General features: G+C 38.0%; 1 protein-coding gene across 6 annotated transcripts in view; it reads left to right on the top strand.

Moving 5' to 3' along the window:
* The window catches only part of KAT6B (lysine acetyltransferase 6B), a 179,749-nt gene that overhangs the window by 13,837 nt on the left and 138,942 nt on the right, over positions 1-26,970 (top strand). For all 6 annotated transcript variants that reach the window (XM_036095279.2, XM_036095278.2, XM_036095277.2 and 3 more), the window contains exon 3: positions 428-1,306. In XM_036095279.2, the coding sequence (XP_035951172.1) occupies positions 686-1,306 (621 nt within the window). In that variant the 5' untranslated portion in view covers positions 428-685. The remainder of the gene's footprint in view (positions 1-427; positions 1,307-26,970) is intronic.

The following is a 26,970-nucleotide window of genomic DNA, read 5'->3' as shown; positions in this document are numbered from 1 at the left end:
TTCCCCGCATTGTTCAAGGGTCACTTTTACTTTCCTCAGAGTTTTTGTGTCATAGACTTTTTCTTTGAGGTTGGTTTTATGTTAATGATTGTTTTTATGTTTATGATAGACATATATCTTGAACCATTCATGTAATTGTATTAATTTCAATAAGGGTTAATCCACTAAGTAAGTAACTTAGGTATGATCTTTTAAATACCCCATAAATGACTTCATATAAATAACAAGTGAAAATCCTAAAAAAATTTCCTTCTCAGACTATGACCCAGTTTCTGGTTAGGAAATTTAGTCACTGTGGCTTTGTTACATAATACCTGCCTGTCATTACTTCTGTGGTCCTTTTGCATCTGAAAAATAATACTAAAGAGCCTTTTATTTTTAGAAGTTCCATTATTAAGAGCCTTTTCCCCCCTTTTTATCCTTTAAGGTCTTGATTTCCTTGTTAAAGATGTTCTTCGCCCGAATGCAGTCTTTCCTGTTGGTCAAATAAGACAACTATCAACATTTCCAGTGTGTCCTGTTTTTAATCTCTTAAGGATGGATGTTTGTGAGGTTTTGCTTAATAAGGTCTGGAATATTCTGCCCGTTTGTTGAGTTGTAAATGACTTTTAAATGTTCAAGTTCTGTTAAATACAAGGAGAACCTCTATGGGTAACTTTGGTATTGAAGAAGTCATTTGTCAACCATGGTAAAACTTGCAAACCCACTTTACACAGAGTGGATTCTTGAAGCTATACAGAAAATAAAAAAGCAAAAGCAAAGGCCCTCTGAAGAGAGAATCTGCCATGCAGTCAGCACTTCCCATGGGTTGGATAAGAAGACAGTCTCGGAGCAGCTGGAGCTCAGTGTTCAGGATGGCTCAGTTCTCAAAGTCACCAACAAAGGCCTTGCCTCCTATAAGGACCCAGACAACCCTGGGCGCTTTTCATCAGTTAAACCAGGCACTTTTCCCAAGTCAACCAAGGGGTCTAGGGGATCATGTAATGATCTCCGCAATGTGGATTGGAATAAACTTCTAAGGAGAGCAATTGAAGGACTCGAGGAGCCAAATGGCTCCTCCCTGAAGAACATCGAGAAGTATCTCAGAAGTCAAAGTGATCTCACAGGCACCACCAACAACCCAGCCTTTCAGCAGCGGCTGCGACTAGGGGCTAAACGCGCAGTGAACAACGGGAGGTTACTGAAAGATGGACCGCAGTACAGGGTCAATTATGGAAGCTTAGATGGCAAAGGGGCTCCCAAATATCCCAGTGCTTTCCCATCCTCACTACCACCTGTCAGCCTTCTACCCCATGAGAAAGACCAGGTAAGTGAAGAGCAGGTTAATATGTTCTAAATATTGCCCATCTGACTTGCACAGTTTCAGTTAAATTGTATATGGACAAAAGTCCCAAGGGAAGTTGAATAAAATCAACTGTTTCCTTAAGCGCAGGCTTTCATATTTTAAAATGTATACATTGTTTATAATGTAAATTGTTCTATACTGTTTTACTATGTATTGAGGGCTTCCTCGCTGGTCAATTAAGAATTTAATGTGATGATTATGTGATTTGTTTTTTAAACTAATTGGTTGAATACTTGAAGGGACCTGGGTAGAGAACTTTAATCCCCCTTCATCAAGGCAGGACCATATATATTTCAAAAATCTAAGAAAGGCCATCGTATATTTTTCTCTCTTAAAATTTTAAAATTATTTATAATTTATTTTTTTCTGCTTTATTGAGGTATAATAATTATTATCAGAGAAGACGACTATAGACTACTTATGTTAATACTGATAACCTGTGCATTCCTGGTATTGTTTTAATATGTGACCCAGATCCTGCCTATTTAAAGTCATTTATTACTGTCCACTTCTCAGTGGGTGAAAGTGAATGTTTGTTTTGTCTCCTACCGTATCTTTTCTTACAGTCTTTTGTTTCTTTGGGTCTTATGTTATTTCTGCAGTATATATATATATATATATATATATATGACAGATTTCTCTTTAAGTGACGGCTACAATTTTAAGTATTGGAGTAGGATTTTTGTTTCTCATTTCAAAGCTACTGAGGTTACCTCCCAAACTAAAACCAAAGTAGAGCAAGAGCAAATTGTTTATATTTGGGCCTTTCATTGTTGTTAGAAAGGATGGTTGTATGTGTTGACTACATTTCTAGAAGTGATGGAAACACAAGTGTTAAGAAAAGTTGTGTAGCCGATGGCTTGTTTTTCCTCTTTGGATACTGCCAGCTCTTGAGATGGACTCTGCTTCCCTCAGTGGTTTAAGCTGATAGAAGCCTAGCTCCAGAAACTGGGTAGGACCAGGTGATTTGCCTTCCACAGACTAATCTAAACCCTAGCATTTATTTCTTAATTGTATTTTTATTTTATTAGTTTTCCTCAGATTTATTTATCTTCTGGTGTCATTTGTGTTTGTGTAACCAGCCCTCAATTCTTTGTGAGAAAATGTGGGCATAAAGAAAGAAGTAAACCTACAAAAAATTTTTTTAATAACATTTGTTTCAAAAAAATGTATTGAGTGACTCAAATCCTAATTCCTGTGTCTGACAGCCACATTAAGCACTTCTGTTTCTCATTAAATATTTTTATAAAAGCGTATACACCAGGGGGAAATTCCTTAAGGGGATGTAGAGCCATTTCTTTTTTTTTTTTTTTTTTTAAGATTTTATTTATTTATCTGACAGAGACACAGCAAGAGCAGGAACACAAGCAGGGGGAGTGGGAGAGGGAGAAGCAGGCTTTCCGCGGAGCAGGGAGCCCGAAGTGGGGCTCGATCCCAGGACGCTGGGATCATGACGTGAGCCAAAGGCAGATGTTTAACGACCGAGCCACCCAGGCACCCCTGTAGAGCCATTTCTTGTTGGATTTGGGTATCTTTGTTTTTAAAACCTGTACATTGCCCTGAGGTATATTAAGGTTTTATAATTACCAGGTACATGGACTAATTCAGGCAGCTTTAGGCACCTTAATAGAATGTTTCAATAAATTTGTGATCCAGGGGATATCTTTACTTGTGATAGAAGTCACTACAAATTTTCCATAGTCCCTTTGCTATCCTTCTCTTTAACTTTGCCCATCATTTCTTGCTAACCTTATCTTTTTCTTCATGCAGCATCTGTATGGAAGTATTTTTAGTCTAAAGGAAAATTCTTGTCTGAAAGTATCTAGAATTGAGAACAGAGTAATTTACTGCTTAGCCTGCAATTGTTTCTATGATGCTGATCTTTTTATATTGTCCAGTTAGCATCATCATCGAACAAGGAAAACAGAAAAGGTGTCCTAAAATTTTTACTTGATGGAATTTGGAGACCAATTGTAGTAATAATTTAATCATAATCTAATTCTTAAAAAAGAACAAATAAAGCTTAATAAAAATCATATCAAATCAATTTGACCATAAGCAATTATATTGTTTGTATTGTATAATTGCAATAGTATTTTTCCTTGAAAATGTAATATTGCCCTTTGAGATTACAAGTGGTAAATAGTTTACAACCATGTAGACTTGCTAAGTAAATGTAATAGAAGTTCTTAACCTGGGCCCATGAATGAGCTTGAGATAGATGGATAGGCCACAGAAATCGAATAGAAAGTCTTCTGTATCCACACGTTTTTCTAAGGTTAGGGTCTATTGTGGTTTTTTGTACTCTTTGTTTCTTATACTAAAACCATAATGTGCTAGTTGTTGGCTTTTGATTATTCTTACTTTATGGTTGCTGAACATTGATCTGAATGTAGACTGGTTGTACTATGGTTTCGTGTACATAGTACTTTCTCTAATATATTCGAAGGGCAGATTATCATTGTTCTTGATGTGCTAGAAATCCTTAGTGTTTGTATTGTGGGAAAGTGTTTATGATATAAATGACAACTGTTTGTACAGAGATGGAGTCATCTCACAATTTAGCCAACTGATGTCTCTCAGAGAAGCTGTTACTCTAGTTACTTTCCCTGAGTAGTTCATTTAATTGTGAAAATGAAAACAAAAATTGTAAAAATAATAACTAACATTTCTTAACACTGGCAGTATGCCAAGTCCTTTACATTTATTGTCTCCTTGACTGACACAATAACTGGGAGCGCCATAGGATTATTATCCTTATTTTGCACATGGAAAACTGAGGCTCAAAGCCTAAGTAATTTGCTCAAGATCACTGATAGAGCTGGTGAGTGGTGAAGCCCAGTTTCTAGGGAGGCAGTGTGACTCCAGACGTCTTTACTGCTGGGCTGTATACTGGTCAACAGTGGTGGCTTTTCATTAACAGTAAGTCTCTCTCCCGTTTCCTCAGATGTTTAGAAGCAGTTTCCTTCAACAAATAGATTTCTGGCATTTTAAATTGTGGTAGTTGCAGTGAGCTTATTACACTTTTTAAAGCAGGTCCTATTTGTAATATTAGCAATATGGGAAGGCAGTAGGGAAAGTAGTAAATCTGTGTCTAATTAGATTTAACATCATCATCATTCCTATGCATGACTGCTAGGAGGAATACAATGCAAGTTAAAATAGAAGGGCTCCTTCCTTTCTGAAATGTAATTGCACATCTTCTGATAGTCTAGAATTCAAATTGGATATTACCACACTGGCTCCTTAGCATAACTTCTTTGTATTTATTTAAGAAAGCTCTCTTTGGTGAGGTGATATGGAAATGAATTAAACCACCGAAGATAAAACTTTATCTCTGACTTGGTGAGGAACTCCTAAAGGATAGTATTAGTGTTTCTCATTAAAAGTGGTAAAGCTCAATTAGGTCAGATTATGAGGACTTTGGAAAGTCAAATATTCTAAGAGAGACTTCAGTTATCACCACACACTTTGTAGCATTAAGATTCCATTTGAATATTTGGGCTTTAGCATTTTTATAAAATCAGTTTAGTTCAGTTTTAAACAGATTCCTTGGTATTTCACTTTATTGGCGATATTTTGCTGTAATTTATTAATTATCAAATATTGTTGTTTCCACTACAGTACATAATATGGGAACTCTCATTTTAGGCTGCTGTAGTTGGAAAGGGAGATGCTTCTAATATCAGGTAGGGCTTTTGATGTTTTTTTTCTTGAAGAAGTGAAAATTAGAGTCTGCAAACAGAATTACAAAAACAATGATACTCTCCATAAGAAAAAAGTAAAGATGAGTTTAAAAAGGAACACAGACTATCCAAAATGGGGCTGAGAGGCAAAACTGTGTTAAAAATCACTTGTGGTCCTGGCTCGTTCAATTGTTTATTCTGTTTGTCCCCCCACTCCCTTTTAGGGAGATATTTTATTAGGGCTTCTGGCAATGTTATTAGTATGAAATATTTCCGTAAATACAAGATTAGTGTACATCCTACATTGCTTTCTTGTGTTGTGTAAATGCCATAAATAAAAGAACTTTATTTTTAGATCCCTTTCTTTGGTTTTCTCCACTCTGTCCTCGCCTCTCCAGTCCCATTATCCCTGCCCTAGAGAGACCCTCCTTGTCTTTCTCTGGGACTTTTCCAATTGCCTGTACTTTGTGAAGGACCATTCACTAGTCCATATTGTTCTTTGATGTGGCAGGCTTCCAGAAGTCTCTCGGCCCTAGGGGAATCGTTCATAGTCTCAGACTCTGGATCTTTTTGGCAGAAATGTGTGTATTTTTTATCTGCTAATTATAGAGTCCAAGTGTCCTCCTCTCTGTTGACCTTCTTAGTTTTCCTTTGAATTGGTGTCCTTTGTATTGCAGATGTCACATTTCTCAAAGAGTGCTTAGCTATGTGTATTCAGCTGAAAGTGGGATAAAGCCCTGAACATTGTAAAATACACTGTTCTGTATAACCTGAATTTTGGAATTGGTATGGATGAAAGTCAGTTTTAGAATGACTAAGGTTGGACAGAAACCTATTACAATGTAGAAGTCTAGCTGGATCTGCTGGTTTCAGGGTCAGGGAAGGAAAAATATTGTAGTTTATATTGTTCCTATAATGGAGCTTCGGTAGTTCTTCCAAATAGCAGACTATCTGAGGACTACTTTTGTGAGCAGATAATACCAGTTGTTGAGGCATTATTGAGAGAGCACTTGGATTGTCTCAGACTAGTTAGTCGGGTCAAGGGAGAGATAAAATGAAGAGTGAATGAGTCTTTCTGTTGGACTCTGAGGTATGACAGCTTGTTCCACTTTTGAGCTTTGATCAAGATGGGACTGTCTAGACTTCTAATGAAGTAGGCTTCAGGTAAAGTAGCAACATTATGTCAGAGGATTTTAAATCCTCTGACATAACGAGTCTTTTTTTTTTTTTTTAAAGATTTTATTTATTTGATAGAGATACAGTGAGAGAGGGAACACAAGCAGGGGGAGTGGGAGAGGGAGAAGCAGGCTTCCCACTGAGCAGGGAGCCCGATGCGGGACTCGATCCCGGGACCCTGAGATCATGACCTGAGCGGAAGGCAGACGCTCAGTGACTGAGACACCCACGCGCCCCTGACATAATGAGTCTTAAACATTCTTTTTAACTCTTCGGATCCTAGATGTACTTGATCCTGGAGCTGCCTTTTCAACAACACATGATCCTGTCCTGGATGATCTACATATAGATCAGTCTGTTTTCTGATCGCCTCATGTCATTTTCTTCCGAGCGTCAGGGACTCCAAGGGTGTGGGTTTTTGACCAATTCTGGATATTTTCAGCAGCCTTCAGGAATTTACCTTTGTATTCCACGTACCTGTTTGGCTTATAAGAACCACATTTGATACACTTGCAGTGCCAAGAAGATCTATGTTTTATAGCTTTGAAGTTATTTAACAGTTAAGTGCTATTTGCTGATTGATTCAGATTGTATCTGGAATGGCAAAGATTTTTGTTCATTCTTTCTCTACAAACTTTATTTTAACAAGTAGTACATTTTAAGGTTTCTCAGAATGAAGGTCTCTGTTCTTTTTATGTCTTTTCTTTGTGCATTAATCATGTACAAAGGGTACATGAGAAAATGTCATTGTTGTTATCACTGCAATGGCAAATTTTGGTTGTCAAGCCCATGACTTTTTGTTTAGTTTACAAACTGTTTTCTTGGCTGGCTCATCAAACTACAGTAGATTTGATGAAACTGCTCATCTCTAGTTACACCAGCATTGTCTGCATCTTCTCAGGTACCTTGATCTCTGTGATCTATTAATGTTTCTAAGTACATAAACATCAATTAGCTGACTAAATCAAAGTTAGCAAATGAGTCAGCCATGTAATTTGTTTGTGACATTTTGAGTTAGCAGGGCTGTGAAAAAACCCGTTTGTATTTGTGTGTAGGTGCCCTTATCTAACGGGTCTTCAGGTGGTGATGGGGGGTTTGTACACGTAAGAAGAGGAGGTATTGCAGTGCACTGTGAAGTGCTAATCCGTTTTTAGGCTTCTGCTTGGTGCCGGACTGCTTTCCCACAGCCGACTCCAGGAGCTGCAAACTGCATACTGTTGTTTTTCCTTTTATATGTGAGCCTTTTAAGTCACAGAATATTAATGGAGAGCATAACTTTTTGCTTTATGAAAGGTAGTATTTTGAAAAATCTGCAAAATATACTATAGAGACGAAAGCTCTAGAGTGAATGTTAATAGATTTAAACTGAGAGTCTGGTCTTTACAAAGCTATAAAATAAATACTAATCAGTGGTCTAAGTAAAATCCAGGAAGGATTTGTGTTAATTTGACAAGTAGGTTTAGAATTCTTGAGCCATTATTTTTTAGAAACCAGCTTTGTTCAGACATCCTTTCTCTAATTTGCTTCACTTTTGATCTTTGATAAAACCAGCTGCAATTTTGTTTCATTAACAAACTTAACTGTTTAACAGATGTTTGTTTTGGCTTGATTGTGTCCTTTCTATTAGAAACAGCATAACATACATAGAAACCATGCTGGGCCTTTTCCTGTCTGTAGCTAGACAGGCGTTTCAGAAGAACAACTTAATTTTATTTACAAGTTCAATTTTTGTTCCTCTGTACTATTATGGTAGGTATACAAACATTTTAGCTCTTGTTCCCCCTGTCAGGGAGGTCTTTTGTTCTTAATCCTCCATCTGTTAGTCCAGTACCCTCCCCCACTCCCCTTATTTTTAGCATTGCAAAATCTTAGCATGCAGGGAAAAAGGTATTGCAGAAGAGGTAATTGAGATATCAGTGACTCTTCTACAGTTCAAGGGAGGGAATGGGACTAGCCTGGTGAATTTAGATAATTTCTTCCATCTTCTTTGATGTCAGTAAGCTGCCATATGGACAGCAACGAGGCCTACGGGAAGGAGGTGAGCTTTGGTCTGGGCTGCCTGTGATACTCAGAAGTGATGCGGGCTGGGATCCAGAGGCAGGCAGCACTTGAATGTTTCTGTAATAGTTTCTGATGCGGCCAGTCCTGATTTTTGTCCATGGTTTACTGCCATGCTTGTGATTCTCTCAGATCATAAATGGGCATGATGAAATTCAAGAATTAGAGGTTAAAGATTGTATGGGGTAAGAGAAACAATAGTAAGAGAGGCAAAGAATGCTTACACTCAAAGCCAGTATTAAGGGACCATCAAATGATGATTCCTATTTGATACTTGGTCAGCTTGTTTCCAAAAGTGGTATTTTAATATCATGTAGAAGCTTCTACCTTTTATCAAAACCCAACCCTAGCTATTGAGCCTTGAGGTGTGAATAATGCTGCAGAAGACATGATCCGCTAGTGGAAGAGTGTGGGCTGTTTGAAGAACATGAGTTATTCCAGTTAGGCTGCTGGCGGCTTGTGAGGGGACCGGGAAAGGTAGGCAGTGAAGGGACCCAGGAATGTATTTCCCCCTTAACTTTGTATCAGAAAAGTTGAAAGAGTAGTACAATAAGCGCTGCATTTCTTTCACTTAGATTCACCAGTTGTTAACATTTTGATCCATTTGTTCTTTCTCTTCTGTGTATGTATACAAACACGTACACATAGTCATAATTTTTGGCTGAACTGTTTGAAAATAAATGGCAGATGTTATGATGTTAAGATGCTATATTAAGTCATAATAATAATTATATACTGAGGAACATTTTCCTATATAACCACAATATTATTATTTCATGTAAGAAATTCAACAATGAAACAAGAGTGTTATCCAGTAGACCATATTTTCCCAAATGGTCCCAAAATGTCATTAATAACTTTTGTTTTTAATCTGTGATCCAGTTAAGGAGTGTGCATTGCATTTGGTTGTTGTATCTTTTTTTTTTTAAGATTTTATTTATTTATTTGACAGAGACAGTGAGAGAGGGAACACAAGCGGGGGGGGGGGGATGGGGGGAGTTGGAGAGGAAGAAGCAGGCTTCCCGCTGAGCAGGGAGCCCAATGCGGGGCTCAATTGCAGGACACCGGGATCATGACCTAAGCCGAAGGCAGACGCCCCCCGCGCCAAGGCGCCCTGGTTGTTAATATCTTTAATAGGGAATGGTTTTCCCTCTTTCTTCGCTTTTCACGTCAGTGGCTTTTTTTGTGGATTATTTTTTGATTTTTTTTTTTTTTACAATTTTAAGAAATTTATTTTTATTTGAGTATAAGTGACACATAATACATCAGTGACATTTTTGTCAAGTCTAGGACAGTTGTCTTATGGGATGTCCCAAAATTAGTGTTTATATGATTGTGTCCTCATGATCAGATTCGAGGTAAACCTTTTTGGCAAGAATACCTACCATGTGGGTGATGTCATACCAGGAGATAAATCCTTTTAGGTTGTCTCATTATGGTGGTACTTATTTGATCAATTGACTAGGGTGCTGTTAGATATATCTTTGCCATGTGAATGGTGTGTATTAGTTTTTTCATTTGTGTGTATTAGTTTTCTGTTACTGCTGTAACACATTACCACAAACTTAGTGGCTTAAAACAATGCGTATTTATTGTCTTAACAGTTCTGTAGGTCAGAAGTCCAACATGGGCCTCACTGGGTTAAAATCAAAGCGTAGATAGGGAGCCTGTAGGGAAGAATGTGTTTCCTCACCTTTTCCAGCTTCTGCATGCTGCCTGCACTCCTTGGCTCTGGCCATCTCCCTCATCTTCAAAACCAGAGGTGTTGCATCTCTCGGACCATTTTTCCATAGTCGCATCTCTCTCTGACCACAACCTGGACAGCTTTTAAAGGATTCATGTGAGTAGATTGAGGCCATTTAGATGTAATCCAGGATCATCTCCCCATCTCAAAGTCCTTAACTTAATCGTACCTGTAGGGTCATTTTGCCATATAAGGTGACAGATTCACAGGTTTTTGGTGTTAGGAAGTGGACAGTATTGGGGGGGGTGCTGCATTATTCTGCCTGCCACGCAGTGGTTTTGGTATCCTCACCTAAATTAGTTTTTACATTGGAGGTCGCAAATCTTTGAAGGTTTGGGGGCTAAGATGTAATATGGTGTATAAATCTGCTTAGAAAAGAATGAATCAGTTTATGGGGTTAAAGCTAGCTGAAGGCTGGGAGTCAGGCAGCCTGAGCTCTAGGTCTGATGGTACATCCTGAATCATATCCATAAGAACAGGAACAGGGGCTACCTCCTGCTTCCACTTAGTGTTTCTTGACTCACAAGTTGAACTGAAGGATGGATTTGGCAGTTTTTAACAATAGGAGTTTGGATATCCAAACTGTTCCCTGAGAAGTGCATTTAAAGTTGTAGAGAAGGATCTTTCTTTAATTGCCCACAGAGTGTATGAAAAATATATATAAGACAATAAGATAGGCTCTTTGATGATATTTTAAATACTAAGTATCATCAGAAGAATTTTATGTCTGTTATTTAAATTTGAATCCTCAATTAGAAAACTCTAAATAGGCTGAAAAGAAACTGACTTACTTAAAGAACAATATCATGCTTACAATATTATGTCAATTTTATCTCAATAAAGTTGGAAAGTAAAATATGCAGGTGGATATATATGGTATTCTTTCAGTTCTTAGTAAAAACTCAGAAAAGATAAATATCAAATCAAGATTCACAAAGGCAGTTAACCTCAAGGATTCTTTTTCTTTCATTTCTTAGTGTTTTATTAGAATCTCCCATAGTAGCTGCACTTAGTTGGAATGTGTTGAAAATACTAACTGTTCCAGTTGTTAAAGAATAACTGTTTAGTTATCAGCCTGTGAATGTGCTCTCTAGAGCTGATAAAAAAGATGATCTTGTCATCTGATGAGCTCTGACCCTCTGTAAACCTTCTAACTTATCTCATTTTCCACCAGCTATTGAAATATAACGAGATGCCAACAGTTACATCCTCACAGAGCATTTATACCAACTTATAAAATTACCTCTTTATTGGAAAATTGTGTAATATCTTGATTTCAATTTAGCATGGCATGTTGGTTAGCAATAAATCTTACTGGGGTATGCACACGATCCTGCAGGCAGTTTGCAGAACATTGATCGGGTGCAAATTGTATGCATTTTTCTAGCTTCTGAAACTTTCAGAGCAAAATGAAATAAATAGATACCACCAAGACCACCACTTTTTAGGTTGTTTTTAATCTGACACAGTAGACATCACCGTGAATCTTGCAGGAAGTACCTTGACTCTTCTAAAATTCATTATTTGTGTTTTTGACTATTTTAAAGTTCCCCATTTTGTCTGTGATATACAACAGAAGCAAAAGAACGCGGTTAAAACATGTACTTGTAATGTGTGCGTAATAAACAGTTCATATTAGATTGGATAGAGTGGAAGGCTCTATAGAAAACATGCAAGAAATTAATATTAAACGCTCAGTGCTTACTATGTACCAGGTAACATCTAAGTACTTATTATATACAAAATAATATTACATGAACTCTGAGAAGTAAGTACTGTTATTAACGGAATTTTGCAGATGAAGAAACAGGCCAGAGAAGGTACCTTTCCCAAGAGTGCACAGGAAGTGTTGGAGCTGGTGTTTTAATCTTGGCACACAGGTTGGAGTATAGCCACAGCATCACTTTCTAGGCTTCTCATTTACTTGGATGAAATCAACACATATCTACAGAATTCTAACATATAAAGCACTGTACGAGGCACTATAGAAATTACAAAATATAAACGATATTCAAATGGTAGTTAAGATTATAGGTTGAAACATTCCAAGACATGCAGTGATATGATTCCTTCTCAAATGACCAGTGTGGTAGTGTTCATTTACAGAGTGATTGAGATTACAGAGTAATTGAGCTCTTCTTTTCTATAGAAATGAATAATAACCACCAACATTTCGGGGCGCCTGGGTGGCTCAGTCATTAAGCGTCTGCCTTTGGCTTAGGTCATGATCCCAGGGTCCTGGGATTGAGCCCTGCATCAGGCTCCTTGCTCAGCGGGGACTCTGCTTCTCCCTCTGTCCCTGCTCGTGTGCGCGTGCTCGCTCGCTCGCTCGCTCTCAAGTAAATAAAAATAAAATCTTTAAAAAAAAAAAATAACCACCAACATTTCTGTATTGCTTACTTTGAGGCAGGCACTACTTAAAGTGCTTTAAATATAGTTAAGTTGCCTATGAGGTGGTACTTCTTTTCATTCTTAGTTTAAAAAGGAGGGAATTGGGGCACATGGGGTTAAAGGACTTGCCCAAGGTCACAGAGCCGTTGTGTAGTGGAGCCCGGATTCAAACCCAGGCATCTTGGCTCTATAGTCTGTACACTTAACCACTATGCTATACTATCTCTTATTTGCCTTACGAAGAAAAACCTCTTTTAAAGGTATTAAAAAGAGTTATACAGGTTCCTATAAACTTGGACCTCTAAGTGCCTTTTTAGTGTTTATAATAGGGGTCACTGAAAAGACTTAAAATTTATAGTATGACATGACATAAGGTGGCTTTTCCCAAATGATGTTCTGAGGTAGAATGAAGTACTCTTTTTAAGATGTTCATGATGCTAATAATGTTCTGAGATTCCAAGCCCCTGAGAAGTTCTGATACTTAATTTCCTTAACCCTCAGTTTCCCAAGATGACTTGGTGATGGGCCCTCCCCTCCCTTTCTCTTCATAACAGCCATTCACTTGTCTAGACATCTTTGCATTTGGTTAAAAGGAGTTTGGATTGTGCTGAAGTAAAGGTTATACAACTAATCTCTTTTCCCATATCTCCCAAATACACATCCCAAAGATTAATTGAAGTTGTAGTTTGTGGTTCAGAATAGAAAACCAAGAAGCATCACGTTCATTTCTTGTCTACCGTGAATTAATTCAGTAAACTGTTGTATGATTAATTCTTCAACTGAAGAATAAGATTTTAGAGTTGCAGGTGAACTTTAAGATCACAAAGTTCATGTGTTGTTTTTACAGATTGATTTATCCATTTTAGAGAGCGAGAGAGCATGTGGGGGAGAGGCAGTGGGAGAGGGAGAGGGAGAGAGAGTCCCAAGCGGACTCTGCGCTGAGTGCGGAGCCTGACGCGGGGCTTGATCCCATGACCCCAAGATCATGACCTGAGGTGAAACCAAGAGTCAGACACTCAGCTGACTGTGCCACCCAGCTGACTCCAAGTTTATGTGTTTTAAGCTAAGGTCCAGAGACTGTTTCCAGGAGGTTGTGAACCTCTGAAATTTTATGCAAGTTGTTGGGCTTATATGCTTATGAGTATTTTTGTGGAGCTTCTCCCTCTCCCCTCCTTCAACAAGTCATTTGACTCAGGCCAGTGGTTCCCAGACTTTGCTGCACATTTGAATCATCTGAGAAGCATTTAAAAATTCTGAAGCCCAGATCACAGCCCACACCTGCTAAATCAATGTTGAGGGTGGAAGGCAGGTGTTAGAACTTCTTGAAAAGCTCCAGGTAATGCCAATGTGCAGCAGAAGTTTGGGAATCACTGCCCAAGGCTAACTTGCTTACTTTTTTTTTTTCTTTTTAAAAGATTTCATTTATTTATTTGACAGAGAGAGAGGGAACACAAGCAGGGGGAGTGGGAGAAGCAGGCCTTCTGCCAAGCAGGGAGCCCGATGCGGGGCTTGATCCCAGAACCCTGAGATCATGACCTGAGCTGAAGGCAGTCGCTTAACCGACTGAGCCACCCAGGCGCCCCTAACTTTATTTTATAGATGTGTAAGAGTCTACACTCAGGTGGTTGAGGAAACAGTCTAGATGTGTTAATTGGGTGAGGCCCCGGTTTTTGCTGAAAGGGATCTTACAGATCATTCTAAAGAAAAAGGCCCTGGAGCCAGAATGCTTAGTTCAGATCCTGACTTCTCTGCTGGCCAAGTCCATCCTGTGCCTCAGTTTCCTCAGCTGACAAATGGAGATAATACACAGACTGAATGGGGGTTGTTTGCTCCAGCTGCATAGCCCTCAGATATCAAGGTAGTGAGCTCTCCCTAGGCCATGATAGAAAGGGCCACTGAGCAGAGTCCAGGTTGTGGAAGGGGCAGCGTCCCTTCTGCTCTTGAGGGTAAAGTGTAAATTGGTGTCCTTATCACCTTCTAATGAAGACCTTCTTCCTACTGGATGCTTGCTTTACTCACATAGGCCACTAGTGGCTAAAATCCACATTTCTCTGTTGTTGCTTCCCCACTTCTTGTTATTTAAATAGTTAGAAAAAGAGTATGTTTTCAGAGTAACACATGTTCACTGGATAGACTTCGAAAAATCCAGAAAGGTTCAGGGGCGATACACCATGACTGCAGATTTCACTCCAAAGATAACTACTGTTAAAAACTTTGTATGTTCTTCCACTCTTTTTTTAACCCCTACATGTATATATTTGTTATATTTAAATAAAAAGAGGACTGTATTAGCTATATAATTTTTTTAAATTTTATTTTATTATGTTAATCACCATACGTTACATCATTAGTTTTTGATGTAGTGTTCCATGATTCATTGTTTGTGCATAACACCCAGTGCTCCATGCAGTACGTGCCCTCCTCAATACCCATCACCAGGCTAACCCATCCTCCACCCCCCTCCCCTCTAGAACCCTCAGTTTGTTTCTCAGAGTCCATAGTCTGTCATGGTTCGTCTCCCCCTCCGATTCCCCTCCTTCATTTTTCCCTACTATCTTTTTTTTTTTTAACATATATTATTTGTTTCAGAGGTACAGGTCTGTGATTCAACAGTCTTGCACAATTCACAGCGCTCACCATAGCACATACCCTCCCCAGTGTCTATCACCCGGCCACCCCATCCCTCCCACCCCCCACCACTCCAGCAACCCTCTGTTTCCTGAGATTAAGAATTCCTCCCATCAGTGAGATCATGTGATACATGTCTTTCTCTGATTGACTTATTTCTTAACTATATGATTTTATATGTTGCTTTCTACATTTAAAATCTGTTGTGAGCCTCTTTCTATATTGTTGATTATCCTTTGCAGTGTGACTTTAAATGGCTGGAAGTATTTATGCTGACTTTGTTTTTCAACACATAGGATGTTCCTAACTGTTTTGCTATTACAGATAATACTGCTACTGAAAATCTGTGTATACAGAGGTAATTGTTTCCCATAGGATAGATTATGGGAGGAGGTATACTGGGGCATAAACATGAATTGTTTTCCTAAGAGTTTTGGAACATAGTATCAATAAGTAGGCAGATTATGAGAGGCTTTGGGCCTCCACTTGGCTTCCTAGCCCCCCTTTTTATCTTGCTAATGTGGTAGAGGGAAGAGTGAACCCCTGTTACTTTCCTTTGTGTTTCTTTGATTACGAATAACTCGAACATGTTTTGTGTTTAATGGTCATTGTTCAATAACGGTATTGTGATTATCTCCCCATCCTTCTTCCTGTAGCCTGGAGGCAGCCATCTTCAACTCTTTCAACCATATGTAGTCATTTCTTCTGGAAGGTAGAGTTCTGTATTTTTAAACAACATTCTTACAATGTTATTTCTTAAGTTTCAACTTTAGACATTTTCTGTTGACTTCTTGCTGAGCGAAATAAGGGTAAAGGTCTCTGGAGTGCCTGGGTGGCTCAGTGTTAGGAGTCTGCCTTCGGCTCGGGTCGTGATCCTGGGGTCCTGGGATCGAGTCCCATACCGGGCTCCCTGCTCCACGGGAAGCCTGCTTCTCCCTCCTCCACTCCCCCTGCTTGTGTTCCCTCTCTCACTGTGTCTCTCTCTGTCAAATAAATAAATAAAATCTTAAAAAAAAAAAAAAAGGTCTCTGATACACATATTCCCTTCCCTTTCCATTGTCTTTCATCTCAGTGTTAAACCTTCATTTTTGCTTAGGTCAGTATTTGTATTCAGTGTTTATATTTTTATAAATATGCAAATACTACTCTGGTGGAGCCATGAAGTATACTGTATACTATTACCAATTTTTGTGATTTTTCTTGGTTATTTTTAGAATGTTCTTCTCCATCCTGAGTTCAGAGAAGGCATTTACTAGTATTTCCTTTTTGTTTGTTTGTCTTTAGTACTGTTATACTTCATTAAAATTGTAATTTTTCTTTTGGTAAATGGTGTAAGGATCTGTTTTTTGTTTGCTTTAATGGTGGACTGAATGTTTCAGTATCATATAATTTTTACTTTCCCCACTAATTTATGATGCCTTTAGAAAATTATATAGTAACTTTGTATCTATCAGAAATCCAGATCTCTCTTAATACAGTTTCACTTTTGCCTTTGAAAATTTTAATTAAGTTAACTTTCCAACTTCTTTTTCACTTAACCTTATTTAACCTGTGGAGCTCTCTGTCTCTAGTTTTACTTTGGAATGTCGGGGAGGAGGGTGGAAGAAAGATGCAAGTGGCCTCCATGGTACAGTATTCCCATTTCCAAGAATTTCTGGAATAGATACATCCCTTGAAATCATTTTCCCTTAAAGGGGCACTAGAGGGTCTTAGCTATCCCTATATGTCAGCCAGCCTGTTTCACTAACTTACGAGCATTTTGTGAAACTGAGTGTTCTGAAAAGGGTTTATTTTAGCTGATTAGCTATTGTAATGATTTAAAAGTGCATTTGTCAGAGATCCTTGCTGTATTAAATTTGACACCCTTAGAAGAGTGGTTTCTTGTTGGGCATGCCTTGAGCTGTTGCCTATCACACTCAGGCCCCTACCCTGCCGCCTGACTTTTCCAGCTACCTCATTCTCCTTTAGTGTTGCTCAAAGATTTACACTGGGCTGTAAATTTCCTAAATTTACTTTTTTTTTTTTTTTTTTACTGGTTTCTAATTTCATTCCATTGTGTCAGAGAACATCATTTGTATGATTTCAGTCCTTTTTCATTGACTGAGGCTTGCTTAATGGCTTAACCTATGTTCTGTCCTGAAAAATGTTCCATGTGTACTTGAGAAGAAGGTGTATTCTGCTGTTGTTGACTGGAGACATCTATAGATGTCGATTAGACCTAGCTTGTTTGTAATGCTGTTCAAGGCTTCTGTTTCTTGATCTTCTACTTGATTATTATTGAAAGTATAATATTGAATTGTCTGTTCTTTCAATATTGCCCATTTTTCTTAACCTATTTTGAGGCCCTGTTGTTAGGTGCATATATATTTATAATTGCTATGTTTTCTTCATTTATTGACCCTTTCATAATTATACAATGTCCTTTTTTTTCCCTAAGGAAAAGTTTTAAGATTTATTTATTTATTTGAGAGAGAGAGAGAGAGCAGGGGGTGGGGAGAGGAAGAGGGAGAGGGAGAGAGATCTCAGACTCTACACTGACTGCAGAGTCTGACACGGGACTCCATCTCATGACCCTGAGATCATAACCTGAGCCAAAACCAAGAGTTGGACCAGACAGTTAACCAACTGCACCATCCAGGCACCCCTCTGGTAACAACTTTAATGTTAAAGTCTGTTTTCTGATATTAATGTAGCCATTACTGTTTGCATGATGTGGCTTTTTCTATGATGTTAATGAATACTAGTGATAGTGAAGATGCTTTGGGGGAATACTTCAGTATCTCCCCGTTAAACATGATGGGGGCTTACGCAGTTATTATGCTAAAGAAGTTTTATTAGGTATGGATTTTTAATTTTACCAAATATCTTTTCAGGTTTTATGGCGATACAATTTTTCTCCTTTAATCTTTCATATGATTAATTATAATAACCAATTGCCTAATATTTAACCATCCTTGCTTTCTAAGTATGAATCCCACATGTTCATGGTATATTATTAATGAGTGACAGTCCTTTGAGTGTAAATTTTCCTGGCATATTTTAAAATTTCTGTCTTAATAAATATACCCCCAACATTTTATATACATGTCTATTCAGTAAAGAAGTGTTATTAGTAAGCTTATTCCCTGTTGCCAGTCCTTTTGTTATGCTTATATTAGGGGACCAGATTTTGCGTGTGTGTGCGCTCGCGCGCGCGTGGGTTGTGCATGGGCATGTTTGTGTGTGAGAGAGAGAGGGAGGGGGAGAAAGAGAGGGAAAGGGGAAGCGGGGGAAGAGAGTACAACATCATACAAGAGAGCTAAAACACCATCCTAGGTTTTTGAAGCTGTGATGTAATACATTGTAATGCATGGTATATCCAAATCTGTGTTGTAACAAACTATAATATAATAATTTATAATTTAAACTAAGTATTTTTTACCATTAAATCAAAACCAGATGTCTTAATCGGTGATGGTACTGAAGGCATACGTGTGCAGCATAATATGATTGAAAGAATATGGGCATTTTAAATTTAAAATTTGCAGTCTTGGACTTTTAAGAAGTTATAAAAGTAATACCTAATATGGGCGCCTGGGTGGCTCAGTCGTTAAGCATCTGCCTTCAGCTCAGGTCATGATCCCAGGGTCCTGGGATCAAGCCCCACATAGGGCTCCCTGCTTGGCGGGAAGCCTGTTTCTCCTGCTCCCCCTGCTTGTGTTCCTTCTCTGGCTCTCTCTCTCTCTGTCAAATAAATAAAATCTTAAAAAAAGAAAAGTAATACCTAATGTCAAAAATTTAATGTATAAAGTAAAAATTAAGAGTTGTTCTTCATTGGCCCTGCATGTTCTTCCCCTAAAAGACAACCATAGTTAGTGATTTGTGTGTATTCTTCCAAGCCCTTTTAAAGCAGTTGTAAATAAATATTATATATACATTTGTATATATATTTTAACAAAAAATAGATTCATACTTTTGGTGGTTTTTTGTTCTTTTGAAATTTGTTTTTTTAGGTATATAAGAAATGTATGAGTGCATTCTTCTTGGGGAAGTTCTAGTGATAGAAAGAAAACAATGACCCATACAAACTCCCTGAGTTTTAGTCATCTCATCTGTAAAATAGGAAGAAAAAAATATTCTTCATGGGGCTGTCAATTAGGATTTAATGAGATGATGTATTTAAACCCCTAGCACGGTGTCTGTTCAATAAAAGAGATGAGCTAGTTATTTTGAACATGTATCAGCTCTGGAATTTTTAATGAAGCACAATTTGGCATATAACTGTATGATCTGACAGTGATCTTTTGACTTACTTTTGTCTTCATTCAAGGCCCTGTAAAAAAGAAAAGGTCTTAGATATTTTCCTTCATAGCTTTGTGTGCTATCAATATGAGTTTAGTTTAATAGCAGAGGTCTTTTTTCCTTCTTTATTAATTATTTCCATTATTCTTCCCCTCATTCCCCTCAAGCTATTAATCAGTTCATTGTTTTCAAACCAAAATGTGCCTCCTTCACAATTTCTGCTAGCTTCATATACTGTCTGTATTAATTATATTCTTAATATTTTCTTTCAGATTGCCCCACTAAACAGGTGTAACAAATGAAATGCCACCCGTGAACCTTGGTTTCTGGACCAGATATTGGGGGATAATTAGATAATTTAAATTTGGACCAAATATTAGGGGAAATTAAGGCATTGATATTCTTCATATAATAATGGCATTTTGGTTGTCTGAGATCATGTCCTTATAAGTTAGGGTATGCCTTCTGAAATATCTAATGGTGAATGTCATGCTGATGCAACTTACTTTTAAATGGTTCAACAACAGCTATGTGTGTATGTATGTATGAATAGAGATACAGATGTAGATAAAGATAGGAGGCAAAAATGTCTATTGGTGGATCTAGGTGAAGGGTATACAAGCATTGATTGTACTACTTCAACTTTTCTGTAGGCTCGAAATTTTTTCAATATGTAAATTTGGAAAAATAAATGTAATTAGAATACTTACTAAAAATTAAATCACCTCACTTTCTTTACTTTAATAGATCTACTGAAAAAGGAAACTCTATTATTACCATTAGTAGAAAACAAACATTCCTTGTCATAAATAGAAGGTAACTGTAAAACTTACTTTCAAAAGTTTTATTAAAATGTGGCTGGATATTTTTATCTGCCAAGGCTCTGAGCCTGAGGCCTGCTCTCTCAAAGGAACATTAGCAAACATTACAGAGGTGTTAAAGACATATTAACACCAAACTGAGACTTTCTCCTTGACTTAATGAGAGAGTATGAAAGAAAATTGAAAAGGGAACAGCTTTATCACTCTCTGTGATTCAGGTCACCTCAAAGCATCACCATGCTTGGGAAATATGCCTCCATTGATGTAAGTGTCGTGTGTTAGGGGGAAAATAAACTTCTATATTGAATTCTGTTTATAATGCTCTTCTGTGTTGATTATCATTATCATTTGGTAGTTTTGATCAGTACAGATGAATGTTTAGCTGAATGGTGGTATCCTGGCTAAAGGCAGATGTCAGGTTTTGCAGTCTAAATTGTCACTGGTTATTTGCTCTGAAGTTGCTCTTGTGGTTGGGGTTTTGCTGGTTCTTTTCTCCCTCCCTGTCTACCTCCCTCCCTCCTTTCCTTTTCTCTTTTTCTTTTCTCTCTTTCTTTCTTCCTTCCTTCCTTCCTTTCTTTCTTCCTTCCTTCCTTCCTTTCTTTCTTTCTTTCTTTCTTTTTCTTTCTTTCTTTCCTTTTTCTTCTTTCCTGCTATATTGTTCCTGCTGTTACTTGGAAGCCACTAGGTTGCTTTGCCTCTTGAACAATGAAAGGCTCCAGATCGAGTCTGCCTCACATTTTGTTATCCCAGTACAAGACTCAATTGAATAAAACATATTACCCATCTGGCCTGGAAATCTCAGTGGCACTCAAAATAACTTACTAACAAGTTGTTGGATCATGATATCTTGATTTTCTGAAAGTTCAGCTTCTTTTTAGCTGTTGCTAAGAGAAATTTCATTGACATGAGGGACACGAGGACATGTCTGCATGCTGCCAGTTGTTTTATAGGCATTTGGCTCTGCCGCCTTGCAGATGGTTAGACTCTGGGTGGTGGGTAAATGTGTGCTGATTATCTTATTGAATTAAGGTAACCTTTTGTCGTTCATTGAATTCTGCAGACCAGTTGGTCAGTGAGCAGCTGCTCTGTGTGGCTTGGTTTGAGTTTTGAAGTACACAAAGACTATCTTAAAGGGTGGTCAGTCTAATCCAGGTATTCAACAAAGCAATAGTGAGCGCCGCCTTCTCTTTTGACACTGTTTTCTGTTCTGAGGAAGTGAATAAACAAAAACGTTTTTACTTTTTGCTCAATTAACTAAATGATTAATGTTTTTTGTGTTTGGCTGAATGCTTCAGAATTTTTTTACCTGATGTTTTAAGTTGAAGAAAATACCCTAATATTTGATGTTAGAAGCATTCTAATTTAATGGCAGAGTCTGTGTTTGAAGATGCATGATAGAATGATAGACTGATGGAATTGTTGTTTTTTAAGTTTATTTTCACAAATAGTCTAGAAACTAAAGCATGCCTTAATGATGTCATTTCTTGGCAAATTCCAGCTGTGTAAATTACGGTATTTTTATATGGATTCTACCTCAATTGCTGGAAACTGTTTCAGGAGGCTTCTTCTTTTCTTTCTTTTTAGAGTAAATGTGGGGCTCAAACTCATGACCCCAAGATCAAGAGTTGCATGTTCTACTGACTCAACCAGTCAGCTGCCCCAGGAGGCTTCATTTTTAATAAAGGCGTCCTTAATTGTTTTTAGTAAATTGCTGAAATTTTGTGGCTCATTTCTCCTTTAGGAAAATTTTTTCTTGGACTGATCTTTTTGGTTTTACTCAGGATACAGTGTAGGTGTCCTCAGAGAAAATGAATGCAGCCACTCATTGATTTACTTACTGTCAGAGAGAAATCATTTAATAGTGATTGGTGAGGAGCCATCTGATTTCTCTGGTTTGCTCATCTGTTGGGCCTAGGAGACTTTTGATTCAGAGCCCACTTTCTCATTTGGATTGATACGCGAGTGATGATCATAATGCCTATCAACATTTAGTAAGCACATATTCTGTGCTGGGCACTGGACTGAGCTCTCTATGTTCTTTCGTTCTATCCTCAATAACTTTATGAGGCAGGTCTTATTAGCTCCATCTCAGAGATGACAAAACAGCCTCCCAGGGGAGGGTAAGTAACTTGTCCAGTATCACACAGCTAATTAGAGCCTGGGCCGTATTGGAGTCCAAGGTTCTTAGCCTTCAAGGCTCATATTCTGTTCTGCCCTGCTGTTGTTGTTTTAAAGATTTATATATGTATTTGAGAGAGAGAGAGAGAGAGGTGGTGGGGGGTGGGCAGAGGGAGAGAGAGAATCTCAAACAGACTCCCCATTGAGCTGAAATTAGGATGCTCAACTGACTGAACCACCCAGGCGCCCCTGCCCTACTGTCGTTTTAATGAAGATCAGTGTTGTTACTGAGCTAGTTTTTTGGTCAAGCTTAAAGGCAAACTGAAAGTTCTCTTTTAGGGTTTCAGATTCTGTGTCGATGCTTGTCACAATTATGGTAAAAATAATATAACAAGTTGTATTAAAAAACTTTTTTGAAGTGTGAACACTGTCCATAATCTTAGCACCCTAACACAACTATTTTGTTTTTGGTTTTCTCTTCCAGATTTGTCTATGTGCATGTCCTTTTCCATAACTATAATCAGAGCATATCTGCAACTGTCTTCTGCTTTTGAAAAAACTTTTATTTCATAAATATTTTCCATTTTATTTTATTTCTAGAGTTTATTTATTTAAGTAATCTCTGTACCCAACATGGGGCTCGAACTCACGACCCCGAGATCGAGTCACATGCTCTTCCGACTGAGCCAGCCAGGTGCGCCAGTATTTTCCATTTTAAATGTCATTCTTTAAAAAGGCTTTTCCTAATCTTTTGAACCTCCCATCTAAATGAAGTCTCTTTAGTAATTCCAAGGAAGTGCCCTATACTTTTTCTTATTAGCCCTTTTTATTGTCTATAATTATGTACTAATTTGTCTCGTTACTTTTTAACTTCAGTCGTCCCCTCCAGATGGAAAAGCTCCACAAACACAGAGACCTGATCTCTTTGCTCACCTTTGTTGAATGAGTGCAAGTAGTTACATTATTTACTAGCCAAAATTAGGTTTCTGTTTGTCTCTTAACTCCAGCACAGAAACACACAATCTGTCCAGAAACTGTTGGACAGATTTTCACCAAACTTGGAGGGTTTATGGAGAGTATGTTTAGGATGATCAGGAGACATGTGTCATATGTTTCCTGATCCTGTGTTAGAGGTACTATAGAGACATTTTAAATGTGAGACCTAAATTGAAAGTCCTAAGGGCAGGTTATTGGAATGGTAGACCTTGGTTTGCATATCACAGTTGAAAGCTTCTCACTTGGAGGATGAGCAGCAGCAAGAATCTATTTAATGAAGACCAGCGGATCTCCCTATCAGATACCAGGTAGTTTCAAATAGATCCATTTGATCTCTTCATTTTCATTTTGCTTGTTTGAACTTATTATCTATTAAAAGAGATTATTTTAATTGCCATTTCTTTCCCACGAAACACTTTTATGAGCTAATGAAACAAATTAAACAATTGCAAATGTTTGTAGTATAAAAGACATTAGGATTTGTCACTATTTGAGACTAGAATTTGGTTGAAGGAAGAGACTGTGTTACACGTAACCCTGTGGGGTATATAGTGATTCGGAAGGTCTAAAATAAATCAGATACTTCAGGTGTGTAAGAAAGCTAACTGCCTGGAATTATAAAAATCTTACTAGGATAATGTGTACATATCTGCAGATGGAAAAAAAATAGGAAGAGTCAAATTAAAACAAAGTCATATTTAATATTTGACATTTAAAAGAATAGTTTTGAATTGAGGGGGTGGAAGATCAGCGTTTGAATCTTTGGAGAACAAATGGAAACAGGAGTTAATTTCAATCACCCCTCACTTTAATTCTGCAGGCTTTGTACCGTGTACCCTCTGCTGCCAAGGTCTGCTTATTTCTTCTGTAAGCTCATCCTTCTCCTCCTGCCCCCGTGGAGTTTTCCACAGTCCGTCCTCTCTCCTTTGTACTGCCCCATGCCATGATCCGCGTAGCAAATACTATATATATATTCTTTATATATTTTGGATGCTAACACTTCGTCAGATATGTCATTTGCAAGTATCTTCTCCCATTCAGTAAGTTTCCTTTAGTTGTTGATTGTTTCCTTTGCTGTGCAGAAGCTTTTTATTTTGATGAAGTCTCAATATTTTATTTTTGCTTTTGTTTCCCTTGCCTCAGGATACCTATCTAGAAAAAAGTTGCTAGGGCTGATGTTAGAGAAGGTACTGCCTGTACTCTCTTCTAGGATTTTTATGGTTTTAGGTCTCATATTTAGCTCTTTAATCATTTTGAACTTATTTTTGTCAATGGTATAAGAAAGTGCTCCACTTTCGTTCTTTTGCTTGTAGCTATCCAGTTTTCCCAACACCATGTGTTAAAGAGCCTGTCTTTTCCCATTGGATATTCTTTCCTGCTTTATTGAAGATTAATTGGCCATATAATTGTGAGTTTATTTCTGGGTTTTCTATTCTGTTCCATTGATTTATGTGTCTGTTTTTATGCCAGTACTGTACTGTTTTGATTACTACAGCTTTGTAATATAACTTGAAGTCTGGAATTGAGATGCCTCCAGCTTTGCTTTTCTTTTTCAAGATTGCTTTTGCTATTCAGGGTCTTTTGTGTTCCATGCAAATTTTAGGATTCTGTGAAAAATGCTGTTGGTATTTTGATAGGGATCACATTATATCTATAGATTGCTTTGGGTAGTATGAACATTTTAACAATATTTCTTCTTCCAATCTATGAGCATGGAATGTCTTTCCATTTCTTTGTGTCGTCTTCTATTTCTTTCATCAATGTTTTATAGTTTTCAGAGTATAGGTCTTTCACCTTTTTGGTTAGGTTTGTCCCTAAGTATCTTAACTATTTTTGGTGCACTTGTAAATGGATTTGTTTTCTTAATTTGTCTTGCTGCTTCATTATTGGTGTATAGAAATGCAACAGATTTCTGTAGATTAATTTTGTATCCTGTGACTTTACTGAATTTGTTTATCAGCTCTAGCAGTATTTTGGTGGTCTTTCAGGTTTTCTGTATATAGTATCAGGTCATCTGCAAATAGTGAAAGTTTTACTTCTTCTTAGTGATTTCAGTGCCTTTATTTCTTTTGTTGTCTGATTGCTGGGGCTAGGACTTCAAGTATGGTATTGAATAAATGGTTTGACAGTGGACATCCTTGTCTTGTTCCTGACCTTAGGGGTAAAGCTCTCAGTTTTTCCCCATTAAGGATGATGTTAGTTGTGGGTTTTTCATATATGGCCTTAATTATGTTGAGGTATGTTCCCTCTAAACCTACTTTGTTGACGGTTTTTATCACGAGTGGATGTTGTACTTTGTCAAATGCTTTTTCGGCAGATAGAGACTATGTCTTAAACTTACTTTTATCATCCACGTTGCCTACCACAGGAACATGCTTGATTCAATTTTTAAAAACATTATAGAATCTCAAGAGTTGAAAGAGACCTTATGGGCCACGTAGCTGAACCCCTGCTTGAATTGCTTCTGCACAGTCCTCACAAATGGTCATGGAGCCTCTGCTGAAATGTTGCAAAGTTGGGAGCCCCAGAAGCAGCTTTTGTCTTTAGGGTGTGTTATTGTCTACTTGTATATTTGGAGCTGCTCTCTGCTCTGGGTCCAAATAGGGCTGAATAGGAGGGAGAAGGGAACTACTGAGTACCTAGACGTGCCAGACACAGTCCTGGACATTTCACTTACTGGGTTTGTGTGTGTGTGTGTGTGTATTTTTAGTTTTTTATTATAATTCCAGTGTATTTAACATACAGTGTTAACATCTGTTTCAAGTGTACAGTATAGTGATTCCAACAATTTTGTATATTACCCAGTGCTCATTATGATAGGTGTTTAGGTTGCCTTTTTTTTTTTTTTTTAAGGAAGCAAGAGCACCTGTGAGCAGGGTGAGGGGTGGGGAGGGGCAGAGGAAGAGAGAGAATGTTAGGTAGGTGGAGCCCAGTGTAGGGCTCCATCTCACAACCCTCAGATCATGACCTGAGTGAAATCAAGAGTCGGGTGCTTAACCACCTGAGCCACCCAGGCACCCTGGTGTTTAGGTTACTTTTAATAAGGGATAATTTACTTCCTCCTCACTTCTGTTCAGGAGCCAATTTTCATTTTAGGTTGAAAGGGCCTGCTACTCACTCTCTTGTAGCACCCTCACCTCTCAGATGAACTACGGAATGGACATTGTCCTCACTAAACATATGAGGAAATTGGGGCCCAGAGAGTTACGGTCACACAGGTAGGAGTCAAACCCCATCTTCTGACCGCAGAGCTAGTCCGTTTTTTTATACCACTGTGGGCTTTTCTTTCAAGCTGAGCATGTGTATCTTTCCAGCACTGTGAACCTCCTTGTTCTGGAATGCTAAACCATCTTGGTCTTATTGTGGTAACCTTCACAGTGCTCATCTTAGGGTGGGTGTTAATGTTGAATGCTTCCCAGTTGTGACTACATACTGTACTGTCTTTCCTGTGGAAGAGAAGGGGTCTTGCTGACTGTATCTGTCAGTGTGCAGTCTTACCCAGGGATGTCATTGACATATGGCCACTTCTCTTTTTTAGCAGTTTATTAATTCTTACCTCTATTTATTGAGTGCATACTCTGAGCCAAGCGCTCTGTCTCTGTCTCTGTTCTCAGAGACACCCCTGCTTTCATGGAATTTATATTCTTTTTTTTTTTTTTTAAAGATTTTATTTATTTATTCATGAGAGACAGAGAGAGAGACAGAGGCAGAGGGAGAAGCAGGCTC

This window comes from Halichoerus grypus, chromosome 7 (assembly GCF_964656455.1).
Source record: "Halichoerus grypus chromosome 7, mHalGry1.hap1.1, whole genome shotgun sequence".
NCBI lineage: Eukaryota > Metazoa > Chordata > Mammalia > Carnivora > Phocidae > Halichoerus > Halichoerus grypus.
The sequence above is the reverse complement of the archived record's forward strand: the minus strand, read 5'-3'. Positions and strand labels throughout refer to the sequence as shown.